Raw genomic sequence first — 26762 nt, forward strand, 5'->3', positions numbered from 1 at the left:
CTCTGTGCCAGCACCCGCCCCCTCCCTCCAGCGGAGTCAACAGCCTGCCCTGCCCCGGGGCAGTGCCGGTGGTCGGGTGGGGTGTCAGGCCATAAACAAAGAGTTCCCAGGTGAGAACCAGAACCGTCTGGGCTGTGGGAGTAGGCCTGGCCTGCTTTCCTGCCTCACTGTAAACAGAGCAGAGCTGTTTGTGACTGTTAGGGTTTTGGTGGGGGGAGGCAGGGAGGGGCCTGGGTGCGGTCCCTCCTTCAAGCACTGGTGACCCATCCCAGGGCCTCTCGCCCTGTCTTCCCACCAGCGCTCTCTGCCTCCAGCCGGTGGGGGCCTCCCCTTGCTGTCCCCCCACTGCAGGCCACTCCTGGCTTCTGGTGTCGCACTGTGGGGCCCGGATCCCCATGGCTTCTTTTGGTGCCCGCTACCCTCAGCTGCCCAAGGAGCCCCAGCTCTGCGTGCAGCCACCGTCACTGGCCCTGACCTGGTTTGGCTGGCAGGGGTATGAGTGCGGGTGTAGGCTGACCCTCCCCCGGGGCTGGGCCTGACCCCTCACTGCCCTTGAGCCCCAGGCTGGACACCTCCGCTGTGCCAGCCTGCTCCAAACTGCTGGTGGACTGCAGGTGCCCACAGCCAGCTGGGACCCACCCCACAGGGCACCGGGCTGGGCAGCCCTGGGAGCCAGCAGATCTGCAGATAGTGCAACCTGCTGTCCTGTCCAGGCATGCTGGGACACCTGGAGCTGGGAGAGGCCCGCGAGCCATCCTCAACCCCCTTGGGGGTTCCTGGGACAGAGCTTTGGAGTCCAGGGGACAGGAGGAGGTGACAGGAGGTGGCAGGGCCAGGCAGTTGGGCTCTGGGAGTGGGCAAGTTGGGGTTCCTCAGCATGTGTTCCTCAGCCACCAGTTACATCCAAACAACTGGGGAGGGGAGTTGTTAAAAAGGCTGGTTCCAGGGCCCCATCACACCCAGCTCCCCAGATGCCGGGAACTTCGAGGGGTGGGTTTCTGCTGAGAGGGCCGGAGGCGGCAGCGTCAGGCTGCCCTCGGGGAGCGTGGGCAGGCAGGGGTGGGGGCAAGGCCGCCGTCCCCAGGCTCACTGGCCCTGGCTACGGGGGTGCTCGGCCTGGCCTTTGCGGCCTTGTCCGTGGCAGAGGGCTTGGTGGAGCCTGAGGGGCCGTGTGTAGCGCTGAGGTCCCAGAGGGAGCAGGGGTCCGTGCCAGGCCTCGGCCTCTCCTGGGAGGGTCTCCGTCCACCTCCCCTTCCCTTCCCTGCGCCTCCCCAGCCCAGCCAGCCCCCTGCCTCTGCCCCAGCACCTACAGGGAAACTGAGGCGCAGGGCCTGTGCCCAGTCTGCTGGACGGTCCTGTGTGCCATCCAAGTCTGTCCACCTGTCTGTCCACACGGCAGGACTGGACTGGACTGAACCCGACCAGGCAGGGCTGGTGGTAGTGACTCACACCCCTGTGCTGGGCAGGCATTTCCTCCCCCAGTCAGCTGCCTGGCTTTTGGGGCACGGAGGGGGCGGGGGGTCCCCAGATCCTGAAGCTGGAGGGGCAGAGCCTGGCCCAGCTGGAGGGGCCTGTCAGGGGCCCGCCCATGCCTACTCCCTCTGGTGGGGCGAGGGGGGCTTGCCCAGGGAGCAGAGGGAGGGGCTGCGGAGGGGAGGAGTCCGGGAGGACAGCCAGAGGGAGCTAGGAGACTGAAAGCTTCACTTCTGGGCAAGTTGGGAGGATGTCGGCCTCGGTAAGCAAGCGGCTGCCCCGTCCCCTGTCCCTGCCCTGCCCCTGGTCTCCTGCCCCCTTTCTGGGGGCAGCCGTGGGGCAGCGGACCACCTCACCACCCAGCAGGCCTAGGGGGTTGGGTAGGGGCTCAGAGGTGGGGCGTGGCAGAGCTGGGCCAGGCATCTTCCTGACCCTGCCTGGCCCCAGCTGATGCTGGAGGGCAGGCTCGTCAGGTCCTGGTAGCCAAGGGCGACAGGACGGCCATTTCAATCCCAAGACAGGCAGATCCCCAAGGCAGATGATGGCTGCTGTCCTAGTTGGGTGCCCTGGGGACCCTGGGAGGCTGTGGGGGCCGCCCTGTCACGGAGCCACACTGTGTTGGGAGTCTGGGCGCTGGCCTTTCAGCCCAGAGAGAAACAAGCTCAGGCCCTCTATCCTGCTGCGGTGGACAGGAGCATGGGGACTGGGCCCTTTGGGGTGGTGGGCTGACGTGCCTGCCTGTGCCTCAGTTTCTCCACATGCAGAAGGAGAAGCGCTTGGCCCTCCTGGGGCCCCTCCCAGCCCCTGAGACCCCGCTGCACCCCCAGGCTTGGAGGGACTCGCACCTTCCAGATCTGCGAGCTCCTTCCCTGCCTCCACCCACCTGCTCCCTGCACTAGCATTTAGTATGCACCTACTGTGTGCCAGGCTCTGAGTATTTGTGAGCAAAATGTTCCAGGCACCAGGGACCAGGGACCAGGGACCAGGGACCAGGCAGTGGCCAAAAATGATAGCGGCTGGCCAAGCTGGTTTGGGAGACTGGAGGAAACTGCTTGTGAAAAGGCCACGGCATGGGGGAGAGCCTGGTCCGAAACACAGTCCTGAAGCTCTGGGGCCCAGGCAGCAACGGTGCAGGCTGGGAGTCTGCAGATGTTGGCAGGCGAGGAAGACTAACGGGCAGCCCCAGGGAGCTACAGAGGAGTGTTTTGGGAGAGAGTGTTGTGGAAACATCCTGGTTACAGATGGGGCTGCAGTGAGGGTGAGGGGTCCAGGCAGACCGACGCTGGGTCCCCCACCTTCCTGGAGCCTTGGAGGCAGACAGGAGCCCAGGCCGCACCCCGAGCAGCAGAGTTATGTTGAGAAATACCAGGGAGGAGAGGGCAGGCCCTCGGCTGCCTGCGGGTGCTGCTGCAGAAAGTCTGAAGGTCTCATGACCAGTCAGCCGAGTTTGGCACTTTTCACATGAGGTTCCAGGGTGGGGTGAGGCCGAGCATCCCGTGTGCTCTTGTGGGCACTGGGCTCCCCTGAGGAGTGAGCCTGCCTCCAGGGCTCCCACCCCGCGGCTCCTGGGCTGGCTTTGCACCGGAGCTCCAGGGAGGGTCCCAGGCCCAGACACGTGTGTCCACACACACCCCCAGCACAAGCGTGAAGACCCCATGAGCACATACCCTTGTGCTCGTACACACACGTGCACACAAGAGTGGACGCTCAGGCCACCATCTAGGGCCCGCCCCTTTGTTTGCAGCTCCCCTCCCTCCCTGCCTGTCTCAGGGTTCCCCAGTCCCACCACGGCCCTCTTGACTTACAGGCCTGGAGGCTGGAGCTGGGCCCCAGGGGCGGCCAGTTTGGAAGCCAACTTGAGTTCTAAGCAAAATTGCCACATCCTGAGCGGCCCTTCTCTGGGCCCCCTAAGAACTCCCACTTGGCTAGGGGCTGGCGGGAGAGTCCCTAGCTCAGTCGGGGGCCCAGTGGGCAAGGTGAGTGTGGGGAAGTCATCCAGCCAAACACCCCCCTTTCGGCGTCCCCTCCACCAGATCCCCCAGCCAGCACCACACCACTCCTCTGCTCTGCCCCCTCCCCCGACCACTTCCTGGAGGCCCCTCAGAGTATTACAATTCCTGGGAGTGAAGCTTCTCTGCTGGCGTGGTGCCCACCCTCTGACACACCCAAAGTCCCACAGACCCTCTTCCTCAGAGTGTGAGGCAGGACCGGGCCCCTCCCCCTAACATTTGCACTGGCAGGGGTGGGATGTTATAGTGGCGTCTGAGGCCATGGAAGGGCCAGAGTGAGGGGCTGGATGGCCTTGCAGCCCAGCCAGAGTTAGAGAGGGAGGGGACGGGCATCTGGGGACCTGCTGGGCATGTCTCATCATGTCACCCTCACACCCTCCTCTGGAAGGTGGCGCTTGGGTAACCTTATTGTTACGTCGTCCCTATGCAAGGTGGCGGCTGGTTCTGGGCTGTCTACCGAGCCATCTGCAGGGCCAAGGCCAGGTCAGGCAGGCTGACTGGACACTTCTGGTGCACTCAGGACAGAGGGACTGGCAGCACAGTGCTCTGGGGTGCCTCTCCCACCCTCCCCAGTGGTGCAGGTCCTAGGCCACAGGGCTGCTGGCAGCCTTGCCCCGTGGCAGGCAGGATTTCCTCCTTCCTGTTTGGGCCAGGCTCTGGCCAGCCTGGGGTTCTGTCTTAAGGGGTGCAGAGGGACCCAAAGCTTAAAACCACAGCCCGGCAACTTTCCAGCAGTCTGAACTTGGGCTGGGCTGGGCCTGCTCCTCCCTTCCCGAGCTCCACTTTTTGTTCCTACCGTGGGTGTAGGGCTCTTGCACACCACGGGGTGGTGGTGAGGTTGGGGCTGGGCCGAGTTGGGGCCCAGCCAGCAGAAAGGGCACGTGCGCCAGGTGGAGCCCTGCCGGCTGAGCCCCACCCCCACTCCGGGTTCCCCGCCAGGGTGTGCCCTCGCCACCCAGCTTTTCACACCTTTCCCCACCCCTACCCTGCACGCCCCCTGGACTCCCCTGGATCAGACTGGAGGGGGTGCAACTTCTCAGGGCCCGGGGTCCCTGCTCCACTACGGGGCCTCCCACCGCCGCGCCCCCAGCTCACAGCGCCCAGCCCGAGGCCCTGCTCGCTGGCCGGGCCGCACTCCCCGCCTGGGGTCCCACCTCCGGCAGCTGCGGCCCAGAGCCTTTTCTGGGTCTGCGCGGACCGCCGCCCTGCGCCCCCGAGCAGAGGGCGGTCACCAGCCGGGGTTCTGCCGTCGGACACAGAGAAGCCTGTGGAGGCTGGGGGCTGGGGACGGTGGGAGGGGGGCGGGCTGGGTTTCTGAGCGGGTCCGCAGACCTCTCCGCCCACTCCACCGGGGCCAGGCCCCACCCCCAGGCCGGCAGGGACCCTCCGGCGCTCCGCACCCGGGCGCGGGGGGGCGGGGCGAGGGCGGGGCAGACCAGTCCCGGCCCCACCCCGAGGGCGGAGCCTCCGTGGGCAATGGCTCTCCCTCTCGCGGCCTATTTCCTCCTTACCCACCTGCACCCGCTTTGGGGATGGGGATGAGGGTCTGGGCAGAACTGGAAGGGAAACTGAGGCCGGAGAGAGCGAGGTCAGCCCTTGCCCTTGACTCCGGCTCAGGGCGACAGGCTCTGGTCTCCACCACTGCCTCTGGCGAGGCCCAGGATCCGTCAGGGCCCTGCTCCCCTCTCCTCGCCGCGCTGCCTTCCCCCGCCCCCGGCACCCCCCTCCCCCCGGCGTCTCCGCCTCCTCCGCACCCGCCCCTCCGCGGCCCTTCTGGTTTTTCTGGGTGGGCAGAGTGGCCCTCCGACAGCTGTGGGTTAATCAAGGCTCAGAGAAGGGACAGGCTTAATCAGGGTCACACAGCAAATTGACTAGAAAGTAGCAGCGAAACCCGCACTCGGGCCAGGACTGGGCTTCCCCCAGCTGTTCTATGGGGACGGGGACGGGGTGCCGGGTACCCAGGCCGGGTGTCCTCACCACCCCCTAGCCGTGGGACAGGGATTCCCTCCCTTCTGCTTCAAGCCTTGCTGGCTGGGGTGAATGGGAGCTTGGGGATTGGGAGTGGACACGCGTGTCCCTTTGTCACTAGCAATGCGGTCCCAGCCAGGGAGGACGAGGCTGAGCGCAGAGCCATAGCTGGTGTGAAATCCGTGGGCTGCTTCTCCTGCAAATACTTAGTGCAATCAGGGGCGCTGGCCTGAAGTTCTGCGCAGCGGCTTGATAATTGAATCATTACAGAACTGTTTAGAGCCTCTGTCTCTTTGGGCGATGCTGGTAGCACGAGTTTCTCTAGGAATACGTCCAATTACTGTATGTTTTCAGATTTATTGGCATCAAGTTTATAATTTCCTCATTTCAATTTTCTGTCAAATTTTTAAAAATTGTGAAAAGGTACAAGTCATAAATATGAAGCTTGAGGCATGTCCCCGAAGTGGACGTGCCTGACCACAGCCTGTGTAGTGGAGATCTGCTTGGGCTCTTTGTGTTTTCTTTGTTTGTTTTGTGGGGAAGTAACTAGGCTTATTTAATTATCATTATCATTGTTATTTTTATGTGGAAGGACTGGGGATTGAGCCCGTGCATGCTAAGCATGCGCTCTACCACTTGAGCTATACCCCCGACTTCTTTTGTCTAGCTTATTTCAGTGTTAAGTTCGGGGAACTCTTCCCCGTTGCCGCATTCGTTTCCCTTGCTGTGTAACAGACAGACTCCCAGTTTTTTTAAATTTTTATTTTCATTCTGTTGATGGACATTTGAGCCTTTCTGGCTTCTGGGCACCACGGTAGTGCTGCACCCATCCTCTGGGGAATGGATGCCTGTGTGTCTGTTGGGCACACACCTGAGAGTGGAGCCACGGATCCTTCGGGCAGGATGTTTTAGACTCTAGTAGACGCTGCCTGGCTGTTTTCCAAAGTGCCAGCTCATCCAGAGGGTGGGGATGCTCCTTGACACCGCTGGGTGTTTTGTCAGCCTTCTCCTGGGAGTGAAGTGGCAGCTGCCTGTTGTTTTAATTGGCATTGCCCTGATGGCTAAGGATGCACTTTCCATATGTTAATTGACCAGTCAGCCATTTTTCTGAATTGCCTTTCCAGTGTTTTCTTACCCATCTTTCTGTTGGGCCATCTGTCTTTTTCTTTCCATTTGCAAGACCTTTTTATGGGTAGGAGGCCTTTGTTTGGTGAATGGATTGCAGATCTCTGGCTTGTCCCTGGCTTGACTTTTCACTCCCTCAGTGGCATCTTTTGATGAACAGAAGGTCCTCATTTTAAAGTCTACCAGTTTCTCAGGTGACTCCCTTTCGAGCCAGAGCTTTCTGTGTCGTGGTTAAGAACTGTTTCCCTACCTGCCAAGTCATTTCTGTTTATCTGCTGGGAGCTGTCCTGCTAAACCTTCAACTTCGGGTCTATAGCCCCATGAATTAATGCTTCCTGGGGCTGACACAGGAGTTGGGATGAATGTCTTTCCATATGGATGTCCTGTGGACCCAGCACTGCTTATTGGAAAGAACATACATCACCCACAGCTCTGTATCTGTGTGAGTCTGCTTCTGGGACTTTTGTTTTGTTCAGTTGGTTTTAATTTGCATTTCCCTGATGACTAAAGAAGTTGGCCGTCTTTTCTTGTGCTCATTGGTACGTCTTCTTTTGTGAGGTGTCTGTTTACATCTTTTGTCTATTTTTAATTGAGATGAGCCTTTTTGGCCTCTCTCTACTGATTTGGAGAAGTTCTTCTGGTTGGAAGTTCTTTGTCAGATGCAATGAATTGTCTTTTTGTTTCCTTAAGAGTGTCTTTCAAGACCAGAAGTATTGAATTATGATGAAATATAATTTATCAAATTTTCCTTTATGATTCAAACTTTTTGTTTGAAGAAAGAAACAAAGAAGAAAACATTGCCTCCCCCAAGAGGGCAAACAATTTCTCCTATGTTTTCTTCTAGAAGTTTTATAGTTTTACATTTAGCTCTATGATTCATTTTGAGTTAATTTTTACATGTTGTATGAAGTAAGGGTCCATTTTTTTCTCCAAGTAAATATCCAGTTGCCCCAGCACCATTGTTGAAAAGACTCATTTTTCTGCTGAAATAACTTGGCTGGTTTGTCAAAAATCAACTGAGCATACAAAGTGTGGGACTATTCTGGACTGTCTAGTCTGTTCCATTGATATTTGTGTTTATACCATACTGTCTTGATTCCATGGGGAGTCTGAGAAAATACTTAGTATGATTTAAATTATTTTAAATTTATTGAGACATTTACAATGAGCCAGCATGGGGCCTATCTTTGCGAATGTCCCAAGTGCGCTTGCAAGGGTTGTCTGGTGGGTGCTCTCCAAGGGCCAGTGCCTCTGCTGTGACGTGTTTACAGATGTAGGCTTTTTATTTTTATTTTTGATGAATTGAGCCCTTTATTATTCTGAAATGTTGCGATTAGTTCTTGCAGTGTTTACTTCTTCTTCCCTTTTGACCTGTCTGCACCTTTATGTTTGGAGCCCACTTCTCTTACATGGTATATAGTCAGCTCTTGCTTTTTTAACCTTGTCGGACAGCCTCTGCCTTTTTGATCAGAATTTTAGGTCCCTTTATATTTAATGTATTGTCAGTATGGCTGGCTTAAATTCTACCGTCTTGCAAATTGCTTTCTATTTTATGCCATCCATTCTTTGTTCCTCTTTCCCTACCTTATTTTAGAATTAATCAAATATATACACACATATATAATCACTTACTAATATATATTTTATATATACATATATAAAGCACATCTACATGTAATTTTTTTTAGTGTTCCATTTTACTTCTCCTGGTAGCATATCAGCTGCACATCTTCTCTTAACGGTGGCTTTACGGCTTATGCTGTGTGTTCTTTACTCATCACAGTGCGCGTGCAGGCAGCTCTGTGCCACCTCACGCGCCACGTGAGAGCTTTACAGCAGGAGCTTTCAGTGCCCCAGCCCCGTGCTTTGAACTGTAGTCATCATGTGTTTTACTTCTACAGAGTAAAATTCTACAGTTTATTATTTGTACTTTATGCAGGGAATTACCTTTTTCCTTTCACAGCCCTGTTGAGGTATAATCTGCTTACCAGAAAACTCACCCACTGTGAATACATGATTCAGCCATTTTTAGTAACTTTATAGAGCTGTGCAGCCATCACCACAATCCAGTGCTAGAACATTTCCATCACCCCAGATTCTCCTGAGCCTGTTTATAGCCAATGCCCGCTCCCACCCCTAGTCCCCAGCAATTACTTAATTCTGGTAAAATATAGAAACTGACCCACTGTGTGCCCTTCCCCCTCCTTTTTGCTATTATTGCTGCATATATATGACATCTGTCTATGTTGTAATCCCAACAATATGGCATTTGAATTCACACTTTATATGAGGAGTTGACAGGCTGGGGCCTGTGCGCTAACTCCATCCTGCAGCTTGTTTTGTAAGGGAAGTTTTGCTGGAACACAGTTATGCTCACCCATTGGCACATCATCATTTACAGCTCCTACTAGGCCACAACTACAGAGTTGCAGCGGAGGTCACACGGCCTGCAAAGCCTGAGACGTTTGCTGTCTGGGCTTGTACAAAAAAAGCTTGCAGACTCCTGCTTTATATAAGCTTGTGTTTTTTTAAAAAAAGTTAAGAGACGGAATGCAGAAAAAGGCCTATTTGTGGAGTCTTCTATGTCTACCCACATGGAGGCCGCCTCTGCCTTCTCCTTTTCTTCCTGTGGGCTTGGATTAGTGTCTGGGGTCCTTCTCCTCCTCCAGCATTTCCCGCAAGGCAAATCTGCCAGCAATGGCTTCTCCTAATCTTTGTTCACTTGTGGGGGTCTTTATTTTTGAAGGATTGTTTGCTAGATGTGGACTTCTTGGTTGACAACATTTTTCTTCCAGCACTTTGAATATGTGGTTGCACTGCCTTCTAGCGTCCATGGTGCCAGATATTAGCTGCATTATTGTGCTATTGAATGTGGTGGGTCACTTCTCCCTTGCTACTTCCAAGTTTTTCTCTTTCCCTTAAACTTTATGTGATGGTCTAGATCTGGGTCCCTTTGTGTTTATCCTGTTGAGGTTTATTGGGCTTCTGAGATCGTAGCTTGTTTCCAACATTATTTTTTCAAACATTTTTTCCTACCCCCCCCCCTTTCCTTCTGAGTCTTTAACTACACATACATTGGTGTTCTCACTGTTGTCCCACAGATCTCTGAGGCTCTGTTCATCTTCCTTCAGTTGTTTTTCGTTTTTCTTCAAATTGATTAATTTTTATTAATCTGCAAGTTTTTCGCTTCCTTCCTTTGGCATCTCATTTCTGCTGTTGAGTCCCTCCAGTGAATTTTCAGCTCCAGAATTTCCACTTGGCTTTTTTCATCATTTCTGTTTCTTTATTACATTGTCTCTTTGTTGAGCCAGTGTCATCATATTTTTCATTAATTCTTTAAACATGACCTCCTTTATTTTTTTGAACAAACTTCTGATAGTCACTTTGAAGTCTGTGCCAAATCCAACATCTGTGGACATTAAAAGACAGTTCCCACTACCTGCTTTGTTCCTCATGATGGATCATACTTTCTTGTTTCTTTGTATGTCATGTGATTTTCTGCTGAATGCTAGACATTACAGTTCATATCTTGTAGTAACTCTGGATTCTAATTCCACTTCAGGGTTGTGATTGTTGTTTTACTTGTGTGTTTGTTTAGTAACTTCCTTTGACTCAATCTGTAAAGTCTGTGTACTTTGTCCGAGCTCCCCTGTCGTGGCTCACTGCCACCTGACCTGATGCCCTGATGCCCAGCAGCTGTTGATCCAGCCCCAACCCCTGTGGGTGCTCTCAGATCCAGTGTCCAGCGTTCCACCACCTCTGGGGCATAGATCCTCTCCTGGACATCCTACCCCCAGGGCCACCATCTGCCCCACCCACCTGCGAGGCTCCACTGACCCACTGTCTCCCTTTGCAGTGTCTGGCCGGCAGCTGCAGCCTGAGGAGCCAGATGCAGAAACTGAGGAGGACCGCTCTGTAAGTGAGGGAGGACCTGTGCCCTCCCGGTACTCCCCCATCATTTCCTGGGCTTGAGCAGAGCCCCAGTGGCTGAGAGTAACATGATCTCTCCTCCTCCCAGGTGACTGAAGGGCCTGTGGATGAGATCATTCGGCCCCGGCCACAGGGGTCCTCACCTGTCTATGAATGTGTGACTGAGGGTGCCAGCTTCAGACTCCCGGTAAGCCTGCTGGACCAAGATGCCCAGGTTTAGGGAAGGCTCAGATGTGGGGCCACAGGTGTGGCCATGTCTCCTCCTGCATCACCATGCATGGGCAGCTCGCACATGTGTGTGCAGCCACGCTGCCTACTGGGCCACAGCTGTGTCCATTCAGCCGTCCTCTCTGACTCCTTGCCCAGGTGGCCGAGACCCAGTAGAGATAGCGCACATGTGTGTGCATGTGGGGAACAGACCTGGTGCTCCTGTGTGCAGCGAGGCCCAGGGTACGTGCAGACACGTGCCCTCTCTGGAGAGGGGACATAGACAGGGCCCCTGAGGCCGCCTCTGGCGAGGACTGTGGGAAGGCGTGGAGCAGGCATGTTTCCTAAAGGGCTTGTTCTTGTACCATTTGTCTCTTCTTTGCCCCTCCTCACGGGGGCATGGGAAGCACTGAGGCCCAGAGTCGCCTATCCTCAGAGGAATTCCACTCCATTTGCGCACAGCCGCACTCTGGGGCTCCTAAGCTTCTGAGCTGGGGCATCCTGGCCTCCCCGAGTCCCTCCTGGGTTGTGGCAGGTTGGCAAGCCTAGTGTCTGTTGCTGCTGCAGGAAGACACGCCGAGGAGGCCATCAGGGAGGCGGAGGTCCTGGTGGACGCGGGATTCAGGGGACTCCCGGATGCTTTCCAAGATGCGCCATCCTGAGGTGGGTGTTCTAGGGGCTGACGTCGGGGTAGGCCCATCTGCAGGTGTTTTGGCCAGGGAAGCCGGGGCCAGACCAAGAAGATGAGGAGTAGGAAGGCTGGCAACATTTCCCTGTGCCCTGGGGCCAGGCATGTCACCTCTCTCATCAGGCCTGGGGGCGGCAGAGGCTCCAGAGCTCTGGTCCCAGCTTCCCCCAAATGCTCTGCCTCTTAAGACGAAGAGCCCCGACTCCTGGCCAGGTGGGCCTGAGTGCACAAACCTCAGTGTTCTCAGCTGCCCAGTGGGTGGGGCTGCTGCCTACTGTGTACACAGGCCATGGAAGCTGCTGGTTTCTGTAGGCTCCCAGTGTGCAGGGCACGGTCCCTCCTGCTGCAGCCTGCTGTGTCACTGGTGGCCCCAGCAGTCCTGAAACTCTCCCAGACCCCCAGGATCTGTCGTGTCTGGGGCCAGGCCAGCCACACTGTTGGCAGTGTTTTTCCTGGCACTGCTGACTGACCCCTACTTGGTCTGAGTACCTGCTTCCTAGCATGCTGTCGGGCTTGGGGTGAGCGTGAGGGATGAACTAGGAGCTGATGGAGGAGGGCTTCGACCACGTGCAAGCAAAAGCCTCTCCTCCCTGCTCGCCAAGCCCCGCTGAGCCTCAACAGTGGCCGCAGAGGGACGGGCTGCTCCTGAGTCCTGGCTGGTGGGGGCGGGGCAAGGGGAGGCTGCTCCTAGTGGAGGTAGCTGCAGCTGGCTTCGCCCAGGGCCTGGACACAGCAACCCAGGCCAGCTGCCGGGGGACCCTACGCTTGCCCTGGGCTGCCCAATGAAGGAAGGACTCCGGGGCCAGGGGAGGCGGCCCCCACCCAGCATCGACATGCACAGTGGGACAGGCGTATGCTCACTAAGGCCATGATGCACTTCTGCTCCAGTCCACGCAGGACGAGACAGAGGTGACGCTGAAGACCGAGGCGGAGGCCGGAGCCAGTGGCTACAGTGTCACAGGCGGCGGGGACCAGGGGATCTTTATCAAACAAGTGCTGAAGGACTCCTCAGCTGCTAAGCTCTTCAGCCTGAGAGAAGGTGCCGAGCCGCCCCATTCCTGGGTCCCCATGGCTTCCATCAGGATGGGAGGGACCTGGAGGGGACAGGCCACACCTAGACTCGGGACGGCACCCTAAGGACTACGTCGTGTCCAGGCGGGGCTCGCCACGGTGCCGGGTTTTCCCACCTGGAAGCGGGGGCTCCTTCCCCACCGAGGCTCAGTGGAGGGAAGGAGCTGGGCAGCCCGGGCAGGGTCCCCTTCTCGGCCCCGCACCCCTGTAGACTCCTCCCAGGGGCAGCAGAGAGGCTGGTCACTGAGGCGCGAGTCCCCTCTGTCTTCATTTAGGGGACCAGTTGCTCAGCACAACCATATTCTTTGACAACATTAAATATGAAGACGCTCTCAAAATCCTTCAGTACTCGGAGCCCTACAAGGTTCAGTTCAAAATCAAACGGAAACTTCCTGCCGCAGAAGACGAGGAGTGGGCTGCCGGCGAGGCTGAGCATGGCCCAAAGGGCAGTGAGAAGCAGGTGAGGTCGCCATGGCTGGCGAGGCTTGGCCTGGCACCCCGGGCTCCCTGCACCCAGGCCGAGGCTGGGAGGGGCGCCCCCACTCCCTCTTAGTCCCGGAGCCCAGGGCCTCCGACTCATTATACTGCTGCCAACAGGTCCACTCTCTCTGTTTCAGGACCAGGATGTCGCTGATGGGTGCACAGAGACCCCCACAAAGATGCTGGAAGGAGATGGGGACCAGGAGAGACTCATCTCCAAGGCCAGGGAGGACAGAGGCAGACGACCCCAGAGGGAGAGGCTCTCCTGGCCCAAGTTCCAATCTATAAAGACCAAGCGCAGGCCGGGGCCCCGGAGGTCACACAGCTCCTCGGAGGCCTACGAGCGAGGGGACGTGCCTGACGTGTCCCCCACGAGCACAGACACGGAGGCCCAGCTCCCCGCAGAGGAGCGTGAGCGGAGGGCGGGACCAGGCAGCCAGCAGAAGACAAGGTTCCTGAGCCTGAGGTTCAGGATGGGCTCAGGGAAGGCTGCGGGTCTAGAAGGCAGGGGGGCCCCAGGGGGAACAGTCCAAGCCGGCGTTCTGGAGGAAGCAGTACCTGGCGAGGAGGGACAGGGGGCCGCCGTGGTGGCCGCGGACAGCAGGAGAAAAGACAGCATGGCAGGAGTGCAGGAGGAGGCAGAGCCTCCCACAGAGCCCGGCCTGTCCCTGGAGGGCACCCTGGGGGAGGGGGCAGGCCTGGCACCCAGAAGCCGCAAAAAGAAAAAGGAGGCCAAGGTCCAGGAGGAGACAGTGCCCCAAAGGACATCAGGGGTGGGCGCAGCCCCAGGATGCAGGGAGGAGGGCCCCAGGGAGGGCGGGCAGGGGCTAGAAATTGGAATTGCCAGGTTGTCTCTGCAGGAGCCCAGGGACCAAGACAGCCAAGATGGCCAGGAACCCGAATTCCAGATTAGAATACCTACATTAAAGACACCCAAGTTCACATTTCCGAAAGGAAAAGCGCTGGGGGCAAAAGGAGCTGGAACTGCTCTCCATCTGGAAGACAGGCAGGGAGGGTACCCCGGAGAGGACTTGGGGACCAAGGAGGATGGAGGAGGGGAACCAGATGCTCAGGGAAGACCTGCTCCGGTCCAGAAGCCAGACCAGGAGGACAGAGGAACACAGGAATATGCGACCGAGAAGAGGGTGCAGGACACCAAGGGACGGGACAGGGACGTGGGAGGAAGGGAAGGAAAGACGAAGATGCTGAAGTTCAAACTACCCTCATTTGGGTGGTCGCCAGGGAAGGAGCAGAAAGGGGATGCAGTGAAACAGCCCCAGGAGACAGAGAAGGAAGAGAACATGTTACTAAGTCTGCAAACAGACATATGTCAAGAAGACGGAGGAATCAGGAGCAGAAGAGAAAAAGAAATGGAACTTCCAGAACAAAAACTACCACAGAAAGAAACAATGGACAAAAAAGAGGAACCGGCGGCGGGCATCGGACTGAAGGGCCACCTGCCCAAGGTGCACGTGCCCGGCATCAAGGTGCCCAAGGTGGACCTCAAGGCCCCGCAGGTGGACATCAAGGGGCCCAAGTTGGAGGTGAAGGGCGCCAAGGGCGAGGTGACGGCCCCCGACCTAGAGGTGTCCCTGCCCAGCGTGGAGGTGGACACCCAGGCACCGGGCGCCAAGCTGGAGGGCGACCTGGCCCTGGGTGACAAGGAGGTGGCCGCCAAGGAGAAAAAGTTCAAAATGCCCAAGTTCAAGATGCCATCGTTCGGCGTGTCGGCGCCAGGCAAGTCCATCGAGGCCGCAGTGGACGTGTCCCTGCCCAAGGCCCAGGCGGACGTGTCCCTCCAGTCCGTACAGGCCGACGTGAAGACCAGTGACCTCAGCATTGAGCTGCCGCCCGCCGAGCTGGACGTCAAGGCCGCCGAGGCGGCGGTTAAGCTCCCCGAAGGCCAACTGCCCGAGGTGGAGCTCAAGGAACCGGCGGCGGGCATCGGACTGAAGGGCCACCTGCCCAAGGTGCACGTGCCCGGCATCAAGGTGGACCTCATGGCCCCGCAGGTGGACATCAAGGGGCCCAAGTTTGAGGTGAAGGGCGCCAAGGGCGAGGTGACGGCCCCCGACCTAGAGGTGTCCCTGCCCAGCGTGGAGGTGGACACCCAGGCACCGGGCGCCAAGCTGGAGGGCGTCCTGGCCCTGGGTGACAAGGAGGTGGGCGCCAAAGACAGCAAGTTCAAAATGCCCAAGTTCAAGATTCCATCGTTCGGCGTGTCTGTGCCAGGCAAGTCCATCGAGGCCGCAGTGGACGTGTCCCTGCCCAAGGCCCAGGCGGACGTGTCCCTGTCATCCGTGCAGGCCGACGTGAAGACCAGTGACCTCAGCATTGAGCTGCCGTCCGCCGAGCTGGACGTCAAGGCCGCCGAGGCGGCGGTTAAGCTCCCCGAAGGCCACCTGCCCGAGGTGGAGCTCAAGGAACCGGCAGCGGGCATCGGACTGAAGGGCCACCTGCCCAAGGTGCACGTGCCCGGCATCAAGGTGCCCAAGGTGGACCTCAAGGCCCCGCAGGTGGACATCAAGGGGCCCAAGTTGGAGGTGAAGAGCGCCAAGGGCGAGGTGACGGCCCCCGACCTAGAGGTGTCCCTGCCCAGCGTGGAGGTGGACACCCAGGCACCGGGCGCCAAGCTGGAGGGCGTCCTGGCCCTGGGTGACAAGGAGGTGGGCGCCAAAGACAGCAAGTTCAAAATGCCCAAGTTCAAGATGCCATCGTTCGGCGTGGCGGTGCCAGGCAAGTCCATCGAGGCCGCGGTGGACGTGTCCCTGCCCAAGGCCCAGGCGGACGTGTCCCTGCCGTCCGTGCAGGCCGACGTGAAGACCAGTGACCTCAGCATTGAGCTGCCGCCCGCCGAGCAGGACGTCAAGGCCGCCGAGGCGGCGGTTAAGCTCCCCGAAGGCCACCTGCCCGAGGTGGAGCTCAAGGAACCGGCGGCGGGCATCGGACTGAAGGGCCACCTGCCCAAGGTGCACGTGCCCGGCATCAAGGTGCCCAAGGTGGACCTCAAGGCCCCGCAGGTGGACATCAAGGGGCCCAAGTTGGAGGTGAAGGGCGCCAAGGGCGAGGTGACGGCCCCCGACCTAGACGTGTCCCTGCCCAGCGTGGAGGTGGACACCCAGGCACCGGGCGCCAAGCTGGAGGGCGACCTGGCCCTGGGTGACAAGGAAGTGGCCGCCAAGGAGAAAAAGTTCAAAATGCCCAAGTTCAAGATGCCATCGTTCGGCGTGTCGGCGCCAGGCAAGTCCATCGAGGCCGCAGTGGACGTGTCCCTGCCCAAGGCCCAGGCGGACGTGTCCCTGCCGTCCGTGCAGGCCGACGTGAAGACCAGTGACCTCAGCATTGAGCTGCCGCCCGCCGAGCTGGACGTCAAGGCCACCGAGGCGGCGGTTAAGCTCCCCGAAGGCCACCTGCCCGAGGTGGAGCTCAAGGAACCGGCGGCGGGCATCGGACTGAAGGGCCACCTGCCCAAGGTGCACGTGCCCGGCATCAAGGTGCCCAAGGTGGACCTCAAGGCCCCGCAGGTGGACATCAAGGGGCCCAAGTTGGAGGTGAAGGGCGCCAAGGGCGAGGTGACGGCCCCCGACATAGAGGTGTCCCTGCCCAGCGTGGAGGTGGACACCGAGGCACCGGGCGCCAAGCTGGAGGGCGACCTGGCCCTGGGTGACAAGGAGGTGGGCGCCAAAGACAGCAAGTTCAAAATGCCCAAGTTCAAGATTCCATCGTTCGGCGTGTCGGCGCCAGGCAAGTCCATCGAGGCCGCAGTGGACGTGTCCCTGCCCAAGGCCCAGGCGGACGTGTCCCTCCAGTCCGTACAGGCCGACGTGAAGACCAGTGACCTCAGCATTGAGCTGCCGCCCGCCGAGCTGGACGTCAAGGCCGCCGAGGCGGCGGTTAAGCTCCCCGAAGGCCAACTGCCCGAGGTGGAGCTCAAGGAACCGGCAGCGGGCATCGGACTGAAGGGCCACCTGCCCAAGGTGCACGTGCCCGGCATCAAGGTGGACCTCATGGCCCCGCAGGTGGACATCAAGGGGCCCAAGTTTGAGGTGAAGGGCGCCAAGGGCGAGGTGACGGCCCCCGACCTAGAGGTGTCCCTGCCCAGCGTGGAGGTGGACACCCAGGCACCGGGCGCCAAGCTGGAGGGCGTCCTGGCCCTGGGTGACAAGGAGGTGGGCGCCAAAGACAGCAAGTTCAAAATGCCCAAGTTCAAGATGCCATCGTTCGGCGTGGCGGTGCCAGGCAAGTCCATCGAGGCCGCGGTGGACGTGTCCCTGCCCAAGGCCCAGGCGGACGTGTCCCTGCCGTCCGTGCAGGCCGACGTGAAGACCAGTGACCTCAGCATTGAGCTGCCGCCCGCCGAGCAGGACGTCAAGGCCGCCGAGGCGGCGGTTAAGCTCCCCGAAGGCCACCTGCCCGAGGTGGAGCTCAAGGAACCGGCGGCGGGCATCGGACTGAAGGGCCACCTGCCCAAGGTGCACGTGCCCGGCATCAAGGTGCCCAAGGTGGACCTCAAGGCCCCGCAGGTGGACATCAAGGGGCCCAAGTTGGAGGTGAAGGGCGCCAAGGGCGAGGTGACGGCCCCCGACCTAGACGTGTCCCTGCCCAGCGTGGAGGTGGACACCCAGGCACCGGGCGCCAAGCTGGAGGGCGACCTGGCCCTGGGTGACAAGGAAGTGGCCGCCAAGGAGAAAAAGTTCAAAATGCCCAAGTTCAAGATGCCATCGTTCGGCGTGTCGGCGCCAGGCAAGTCCATCGAGGCCGCAGTGGACGTGTCCCTGCCCAAGGCCCAGGCGGACGTGTCCCTACAGTCCGTGCAGGCCGACGTGAAGACCAGTGACCTCAGCATTGAGCTGCCGCCCGCCGAGCTGGACGTCAAGGCCACCGAGGCGGCTGTTAAGCTCCCCGAAGGCCAACTGCCCGAGGTGGAGCTCAAGGAACCGGCGGCGGGCATCGGACTGAAGGGCCACCTGCCCAAGGTGCACGTGCCCGGCATCAAGGTGCCCAAGGTGGACCTCAAGGCCCCGCAGGTGGACATCAAGGGGCCCAAGTTGGAGGTGAAGAGCGCCAAGGGCGAGGTGACGGCCCCCGACCTAGAGGTGTCCCTGCCCAGCGTGGAGGTGGACACCCAGGCACCGGGCGCCAAGCTGGAGGGCGACCTGGCCCTGGGTGACAAGGAGGTGGCCGCCAAAGACAGCAAGTTCAAAATGCCCAAGTTCAAGATGCCATCGTTCGGCGTGTCGGCGCCAGGCAAGTCCATCGAAGCCGCGGTGGACGTGTCCCTGCCCAAGGCCCAGGCGGACGTGTCCCTACAGTCCGTGCAGGCCGACGTGAAGACCAGTGACCTCAGCATTGAGCTGCCGCCCGCCGAGCTGGACGTCAAGGCCGCCGAGGCGGCGGTTAAGCTCCCCGAAGGCCACCTGCCCGAGGTGGAGCTCAAGGAACCGGCGGCGGGCATCGGACTGAAGGGCCACCTGCCCAAGGTGCACGTGCCCGGCATCAAGGTGCCCAAGGTGGACCTCAAGGCCCCGCAGGTGGACATCAAGGGGCCCAAGTTGGAGGTGAAGGGCGCCAAGGGCGAGGTGACGGCCCCCGACCTAGAGGTGTCCCTGCCCAGCGTGGAGGTGGACACCCAGGCACCGGGCGCCAAGCTGGAGGGCGTCCTGGCCCTGGGTGACAAGGAGGTGGCCGCCAAAGACAGCAAGTTCAAAATGCCCAAGTTCAAGATGCCATCGTTCGGCGTGTCGGCGCCAGGCAAGTCCATCGAGGCCGCAGTGGACGTGTCCCTGCCCAAGGCCCAGGCGGACGTGTCCCTACCGTCCGTGCAGGCCGACGTGAAGACCAGTGACCTCAGCATTGAGCTGCCGCCCGCCGAGCTGGACGTCAAGGCCGCCGAGGCGGCGGTTAAGCTCCCCGAAGGCCACCTGCCCGAGGTGGAGCTCAAGGAACCGGCGGCGGGCATCGGACTGAAGGGCCACCTGCCCAAGGTTCACGTGCCCTGCATCAAGGTGCCCAAGGTGGACCTCAAGGCCCCGCAGGTGGACATCAAGGGGCCCAAGTTGGAGGTGAAGGGCGCCAAGGGCGAGGTGACGGCCCCCGACCTAGACGTGTCCCTGCCCAGCGTGGAGGTGGACACCGAGGCACCGGGCGCCAAGCTGGAGGGCGACCTGGCCCTGGGTGACAAGGAGGTGGCCGCCAAGGAGAAAAAGTTCAAAATGCCCAAGTTCAAGATGCCATCGTTCGGCGTGTCGGCGCCAGGCAAGTCCATCGAGGCCGCAGTGGACGTGTCCCTGCCCAATGCCCAGACGGACGTGTCCCTCCCGTCCGTGCAGGCCGACGTGAAGACCAGTGACCTCAGCATTGAGCTGCCGCCCGCCGAGCTGGACGTCAAGGCCGCCGAGGCGGCGGTTAAGCTCCCCGAAGGCCAACTGCCCGAGGTGGAGCTCAAGGAACCGGCGGCGGGCATCGGACTGAAGGGCCACCTGCCCAAGGTGCACGTGCCCGGCATCAAGGTGCCCAAGGTGGACCTCAAGGCCCCGCAGGTGGACATCAAGGGGCCCAAGTTGGAGGTGAAGAGCGCCAAGGGCGAGGTGACGGCCCCCGACCTAGAGGTGTCCCTGCCCAGCGTGGAGGTGGACACCCAGGCACCGGGCGCCAAGCTGGAGGGCGTCCTGGCCCTGGGTGACAAGGAGGTGGCCGCCAAAGACAGCAAGTTCAAAATGCCCAAGTTCAAGATGCCATCGTTCGGCGTGTCGGCGCCAGGCAAGTCCATCGAGGCCGCAGTGGACGTGTCCCTGCCCAAGGCCCAGGCGGACGTGTCCCTACCGTCCGTGCAGGCCGACGTGAAGACCAGTGACCTCAGCATTGAGCTGCCGCCCGCCGAGCTGGACGTCAAGGCCGCCGAGGCGGCGGTTAAGCTCCCCGAAGGCCACCTGCCCGAGGTGGAGCTCAAGGAACCGGCGGCGGGCATCGGACTGAAGGGCCACCTGCCCAAGGTTCACGTGCCCGGCATCAAGGTGCCCAAGGTGGACCTCAAGGCCCCGCAGGTGGACATCAAGGGGCCCAAGTTGGAGGTGAAGAGCGCCAAGGGCGAGGTGACGGCCCCCGACCTAGACGTGTCCCTGCCCAGCGTGGAGGTGGACACCGAGGCACCGGGCGCCAAGCTGGAGGGCGACCTGGCCCTGGGTGACAAGGAGGTGGCTGCCAAGGAGAAAAAGTTCAAAATGCCCAAGTTCAAGATGCCATCGTTCGGCGTGTCGGCGCCAGGCAAGTCCATCGAGGCCGCAGTGGACGTGTCCCTGCCCAATGCCCAGACGGACGTGTCCCTCCCGTCCGTGCAGGCCGACGTGAAGACCAGTGACCTCAGCATTGAGCTGCCGCCCGCCGAGCTGGACGTCAAGGCCGCCGAGGCGGCTGTTAAGCTCCCCGAAGGCCAACTGCCCGAGGTGGAGCTCAAGGAACCGGCGGCGGGCATCGGACTGAAGGGCCACCTGCCCAAGGTGCACGTGCCCGGCATCAAGGTGGACCTCATGGCCCCGCAGGTGGACATCAAGGGGCCCAAGTTGGAGGTGAAGGGCGCCAAGGGCGAGGTGACGGCCCCCGACCTAGACGTGTCCCTGCCCAGCGTGGAGGTGGACACCGAGGCACCGGGCGCCAAGCTGGAGGGCGTCCTGGCCCTGGGTGACAAGGAGGTGGGCGCCAAAGACAGCAAGTTCAAAATGCCCACGTTCAAGATGCCATCGTTCGGCGTGTCGGCGCCAGGCAAGTCCATCGAGGCCGCAGTGGACGTGTCCCTGCCCAAGGCCCAGGCGGACGTGTCCCTGCCGTCCGTGCAGGCCGACGTGAAGACCAGTGACCTCAGCATTGAGCTGCCGTCCGCCGAGCTGGACGTCAAGGCCGCCGAGGCGGCGATTAAGCTCCCCGAGGGCCACCTGCCCGAGGTTGAGCTCAAGGAACCGGCGGCGGGCATCGGACTGAAGGGCCACCTGCCCAAGGTGCACGTGCCCGGCATCAAGGTGCCCAAGGTGGACCTCAAGGCCCCGCAGGTGGACATCAAGGGGCCCAAGCTGGAGGTGAAGGGCGCCAAGGGCGAGGTGACGGCCCCCGACCTAGAGGTGTCCCTGCCCAGCGTGGAGGTGGACACCCAGGCACCGGGCGCCAAGCTGGAGGGCGTCCTGGCCCTGGGTGACAAGGAGGTGGGCGCCAAAGACAGCAAGTTTCACATTCATAAAGGCAGTGTTCTGTTTTTTGAGGAGGCTTCTACGAAAGTTTCTGGGATTTCAGCTGAAGTTGTGGAAAGTGTTGTAGGTAGTGACATCGTTAGATTTTCAGGTAAAATTACCTGTGTCAAAGTCAGTCCTGATCATTCTGTTCCCGAAGCTGGTGTTAATGGCTGTTTACCTGTAGAAAAAAGTGACGGAGAAACCGTAGTCAAGAAATCCATCTTGCGAATCCCTGATGTCTTCTCTTCTGCGGGGAAAATCTCCGAGGAGTCTGCAGCAGTTGCGGATTCTGGATTCCCCGTGTCCCCGAGCCCATGTGCTGAGCCTGCAGAGCTGAGTGTCGGGGTGTCCTGTGCTGAGGCTGTGTTCACCAGGGAACCGTCCCTGCCGGCTCCCCGCCCACCCTGCCCGAGTTTCCCTTCAGAGACGCTCCATCTCAGTCGTGGCCAAGTCGAGTCCCCAACCCGCTCCACCGACGGGGGCGTCACACTCACAAAGTACCAGGTGACCCTCCCCAGAGCTGCAGTCCCTGCCGAGCTCCCTTTGGAACCCGGCTCTGGGTCCCAGCAGGATGCCTGCTTCCCCGGCACAGACAGTCCTGCTCTCTTGCAGCCCCAGGATGGAGTTGCAGTGTCCCAGACTGACAGTCCCGTCAGCCCAGCGGATCCCCTGCTCCCCCCTGCTTACGGCCGTGTGACTTTTCCTAAATTTCATCGACCAAAGTTCGGGTTTTCCATCCCGAAAGCAGCTGGTCGTGAGTTGGAGCCCAGGGCCGTGGAGTTTGTCCCCACCCCGTCCCCTCCCGGCGCTGTGTGGGGACCGGCCTCCGCAGCTGAAGGGGCCCCAGAGCTCGGGTCTCCAGGCTCTCAGCCACCATGCTCAGGTGTCTCCGTGTCAGGCAGCGCGGACGTGGCCGTATCGGCTGCAGGCGAGGCCATGGCTGAAGATGCTGACCGCGAAGGGAAGGGCAGTCCCTTAAAAATGCTGAAATTCAAGCTTCCATCATTCAGGAGGTCCCCGAAGAAGGGGGCGAGGCCCCTAGGGGAGCCTGGACACAGCCTGGAGGAAGCAGAACTCGGCGTGACGGTGGACACGGGTCCGACGTGTGTGCCACCCGGGCTTCCTGTTGCACCCACCGAGGTGGGCGTGGACGCGCCTCTGGAGAAGGACGTAGGGGAGGGGGCCACGAAGACGCCTGGCTGTGCCCATGTGGGACCCGCACCTCCCAGGATGCAGGCTTCAGTGAGAGGGGCTGGCCTGCCCCCAGGAGATCCAGCTGCTTCAGCCTCCAGGCTCCCGGCAGAAGGTGACTCTCATGCCTCACAGAAGGCTAGTGGTGAGGGTGGTGCTGGGGACACTGGCACAGTGGTGGACCTTCCAGAAGGAGTGGGCGTGGACCCCCATCTGCCACAGGTCCATTCCGCCCATCTGGGCTTCTCCAGACCTGACCTCAGGCCCAGCGCGGCCAAGGTGGCGACCTCGTCTGCAAGCGGCCCTCTTCCCCGGCACGGCCTACCGCTGGGGGACGGCAGCCAAGGCCCCGGGCCTGGGGACACGTCAGCAAGCCAGCCTCATGTGGAGGTAGCGGCCCCCTTAGCAGGAGATCCCCTCTCGCCATCCTGTGGGACAGCGGATGCTGCAGCCCTCGTGCGGCAGAGCCCAGAGGAGGGCGCTGTGGCGGGCGTGCCAGGCTCGCAGCGGGGCTGGTTCCGAGCGCCGGCCCTGCGCCTGCCTGGCGTCCAGCGCCCTGCCGAGGCGCGAGGTGGGGAGGGGCTGCCGGGGCCTCCGGTGCAGGCACCTGCTGCCAGTGCTCCCGCGGAGGGCCCGGGGGCTCCTGGCTCCGAGGGGACGGCACCCATGTCCCTGCAGCCCCCAGAGGCGGGCGCAGAAAGCACGTGTGGCACAGACGTTCTAAAGAGAAACCTTGACATCAGAGGCTTGGAGCTGCACTGCCCTCCTGCACAGGCGCCTGCAGCTCACCTTTCCACTCCCGAGGTCAGGGTCCGTCCAGGCGAAGGCTGTCTCCCTCTTCACGTGCCCAGTGGGAGACTTTCAGAAACCCAGGCTCCCGCAGGAGAAACAGGCCGGGCTCCTGCTGGGCCACCAGGACTGGACCTTGCCGGTGGGGCAGGGGGAGCCGAGGACCGGTCCTCCCAGCCTGAAGGCCCTGTTAGGCTGAGGGCGTCCAGCACCGGCCTGCCGTCCCAGGTTTCTGTCGTCAACATGGGTCAGCCCTGGGAAGGCTCTGTGCTAACTGTCAAACTGCCCAGGCTGGACATGCCGCGGTTCACCTTCCCTGACCCCAGCTCCGAGGCTGACGTGTTCATCCCCACCGTGAGCGAGGTGCGGTGCCCGGGGAGCAGCCTTGGTGACGCCCTGCGCACGCAAAGCCCGGGAGACTGGGGCGCCAGCATCCTGAAGGCGGGCGCCGGGGTCCCGGGCGAGCAGCCTGTGGCCCTTGACCTCTCCCCAGAAGATTCCCCCATTTCCAAGGTCAGGGTGCACATTCAGGGTGCTCAGGTAGAGAGCCCAGAGGTCACCGTCCGCAAGGTGACGGCAGAGTTAGAGGACCTCTCAGGACCCGAGGCTTTTTCCACTCAGATTGTGCGGGAGTCAGAGATTCCTGCATCCAAGATCCAAACAGCTTCTTACGGATTTTCATTGCTCAAAGTAAAGATCCCAGAGCCCCCCAGGCAGGTCAGGGTCCAAGACCCCCGGCCAAGGGAGGGCTCGGGAGAGGCTTCCAAACGAGATGCCCCGGAAGCAGACCCCGTTTCTGGAGACCTGCAGCCCGACACCGGAGAGCCGTTTGAAGTGATCATGTCCAGCACTGGCGTCCCTGAGCGGCCAGCATTCACCCCTGAAGTGTGCCCTGGCCTCCAGGGCGTGGACAGCTGCTCTGACGAGGAGGCTGCGGAAATTCTCGATTTTCCCCCGGAAGAAGACAGTGGGGAGGCAGCCGCATGCCCGGCAGCGGAGGACAGGGCTCTACAAGAGAAACCAGAGGGTAAAAGGTCTTCTGGTCTGTTCCGGTCCTGGCTTCCAAACATTGGGTTTTCTTCCTCTGGCGAAGAGACATGCGCAGATCCCCGAGAGGAAGTCCGCAGGTCGGCTCCCATCCAGACACAGCCTGGGGTGCCGCCCGAGGCACAGCTACCTAAGAAACAGGAAAAGGCGGGCTGGTTCCGACTTCCCAAGTTAGGGTTCTCGTCCTCTCCTACCAAGATGAGCAAAAGCCCTGAAGATGAGGCAGCCCTGGCGGAACAAAAACCCCAAGAAGAAGCCATCACCTTTTTCGACGCCCGAGAAAGCTTCTCCCCCGAGGACAAGGAGGAGGGGGACCAGGCAGAGGCGGCAGGTGCCGGGCCAGGCACCAGAGCGATGGTGACACCCGCGGCAAGAACGGAGCTGATCCTGCTGGAGCAGGACAGAGGGGCCCGGGACGTGCCCGCCCCCGGCCCTGCCACCAAGTGAGGGCGGACAGACGTACAGATGACGCCAGGAAGCGGGTGCTGGGCCCAAGCTTCCACCCTGACGATGCGTGTGTCCACCTCGATTCTGGAACCGAGAACAGAGCAGAAGCGCCTGAGGCCAGCCAGGCTGCCGTCACACAGCCCTCCTACGGTGGGACCCACACGTGCCCGGCTCCCCACGAGTCACCGGGACACGCTGCTGCTTTGAGAAGGGCTGTGATGACCGTGGGTGTAGACGTAGTTTGGGTCTTACTCCTGTCCTGCTGTTGCTGCTTCCTGGTGAGTGTAGTTTCCCTAGTTCAGGCAGAGTCTGGTGTCTTCCAGGAAACCCCGTTACCTGCTCACTTATCATGAACTCGCACCCTTGTTGGATGTCTTGCCAAGACATGCTTTGGGACGCTCTGCGTGACGATGCACACACCCTGTGGGCAGACTGGTGGGGGCTGGTGGCCACCTGGCGGCCGTGCTCAGTGCAGTTGTGGGCAGGCGCGCCAGCACAGGTGGACCAGACGTCCCTGAGTTCCCGCCAGCCATCTGTGCCCATCTGCTTGCTTGCAGTGCCCCCTGCAGCGTGCACAGCCCCATGCCTGGCCCCAGCCCCTTATGTACACACTGCCACCAGGCTGCAGGTGACGTCTACTCGGCTGTTCCCAGGAAGGGCAATAAAGGACATTCTGCATCCCGGTGCCGGCTGTGAGGTCTTTTGTTCTGGGCTGAAACTCACCTGTGCCCGCACTCCCCGTCCAGTGCTACTAGGTGACTCGAAAGCAGAGTTAAGAGTGAATCTATTTTTTCAAATAACTTTTTTTATTTTTAATTTTTAATTTTTTTGGGGTGGGGGAGGTTATTCATTTATTTATTTTAATGGTGGTACTGGGGATTGACCCCAGGACCTTGTGCATGCCAGGAGTGTGTGCCACCGCTGAGCTCTACCCTCTCCCCAGGCGTGAACCTTACAGCAGTGCTTCACTCATGCATCTGTCTGTCCAGGTCCTCCTCCGAGCCAGCAGCTGTGACAGCCCAAGAGGCAGAAGGCAGGGTCCCAGCAGTTCATGGTGTGGCCAGGGGCGCAGACCCACCACAGCCCCGCCCAGCTGGGAGGCAGCCCAAGGACAGGGCGTGTGAGGGGCGGGGGCAGCACAGAGGGGGCTCCTGGGCCACAACAGGGGAAGGAAGCTTCCCTAGCCGCAGGGGCCCTCCTTCCAAGCAGGCCACGGAAATCCGAGCCAGAGCGTGGTTCAAGGCATTTCCTGCAACCTTTCAAGGGTCGTAGCTCCTCCTCCCAGCTGCCTTCAGATGCCCTTCCTGGGCTCAGGGGCGGATGATTTCCTGGCCCTCCTCCCTCTTCCCAGGCAGGCTCCTGGGGGCATGTGCCTCCTGCTTGGAGGGGAACGGCTGCTCTTACGGCTGTGGGTGTAGCAGTGGGAGCTGGGCTGTGAGCCCCTGTGGGCTCCTAAGGCTGCCTACCCCTGGGGCTGCCCTGAGGGAGCCTGGGAGGCTGGGGAGGGGAGTCTGGATCCTCCCCACTGCCCACCGCAGGCAGGTCACATCTGTGGCTGGCTGGGAAGGTCCCCCAAGTTCAGGGATGTGGGATCCTCTGGAAGGTGAGCTGACACAAGGCCCCAGGGCTCCTGAGTGGGGATTGAGGAGGGGAAGCTCTGTGGGGACTCTGTCCAGCAGTCAAGAGAGGCTGTGGCACCCTCCCAGCCCAAGGCCCCCGCCTTGCCGGGTACGTCAGACAGATGCAGTGAGCGCAGGCCTCCTGAACACCATGGGGTGGAGGTGGGGGGGGGCGGTCTGCCTGGCTCCGTGGGGTTTTCATCCCTGTCTGAACCCGAGATTTCGGGGCTTTGGTACTGGACCCCTACTGGAGGCCAGGCAGGCAGCTGTCAGCATGTGGGGAGCTGCCCACAGCACAGAGCCCACAGTCCCCTGGTGCGGCCTCTGCTCTCCGGTGTATGAGTCACCTATGCTGTGTAACAACATGGCCATAAATGAGCGGCTGACAACAACACACGTTTATGGCCTCCTAGTTTCTGTGGCTCAGGAGCCCAAGCACAGCTGGGTGGCTGGGTTCCACAGGTCCAGAATCGAGGTTATATCAGGGCTGCTGTCTCAT

At 60.5% G+C, this 26762-nt stretch overlaps 1 protein-coding gene across 2 annotated transcripts; it reads left to right on the top strand.

The window, feature by feature from the left end:
• The first annotated feature begins 1663 nt into the window (after nt 1-1663).
• On the top strand, nt 1664-25322 carry AHNAK2 (AHNAK nucleoprotein 2). 2 transcript variants are annotated; one of them, XM_074364877.1, is made up of 8 exons: nt 1664-1735; nt 10432-10490; nt 10594-10692; nt 11280-11375; nt 12289-12439; nt 12747-12931; nt 13089-16502; nt 16998-25322. In XM_074364877.1, exons 4-8 carry the CDS (start codon nt 11349-11351, stop codon nt 24642-24644), a joined length of 11424 nt encoding a protein of 3807 aa, XP_074220978.1. In that variant the 5' UTR covers nt 1664-1735; nt 10432-10490; nt 10594-10692; nt 11280-11348; the 3' UTR covers nt 24645-25322. The 2 variants fall into 2 exon arrangements, with proteins under 2 accessions (XP_074220978.1, XP_074220977.1); XM_074364876.1 differs by having other exon boundaries at nt 13089-25322.
• The last annotated feature ends 1440 nt before the right edge of the window (nt 25323-26762 follow it).

This window comes from Camelus bactrianus, chromosome 6, assembly GCF_048773025.1.
Source record: "Camelus bactrianus isolate YW-2024 breed Bactrian camel chromosome 6, ASM4877302v1, whole genome shotgun sequence".
NCBI classification, from domain to species: Eukaryota; Metazoa; Chordata; class Mammalia; order Artiodactyla; family Camelidae; genus Camelus; species Camelus bactrianus.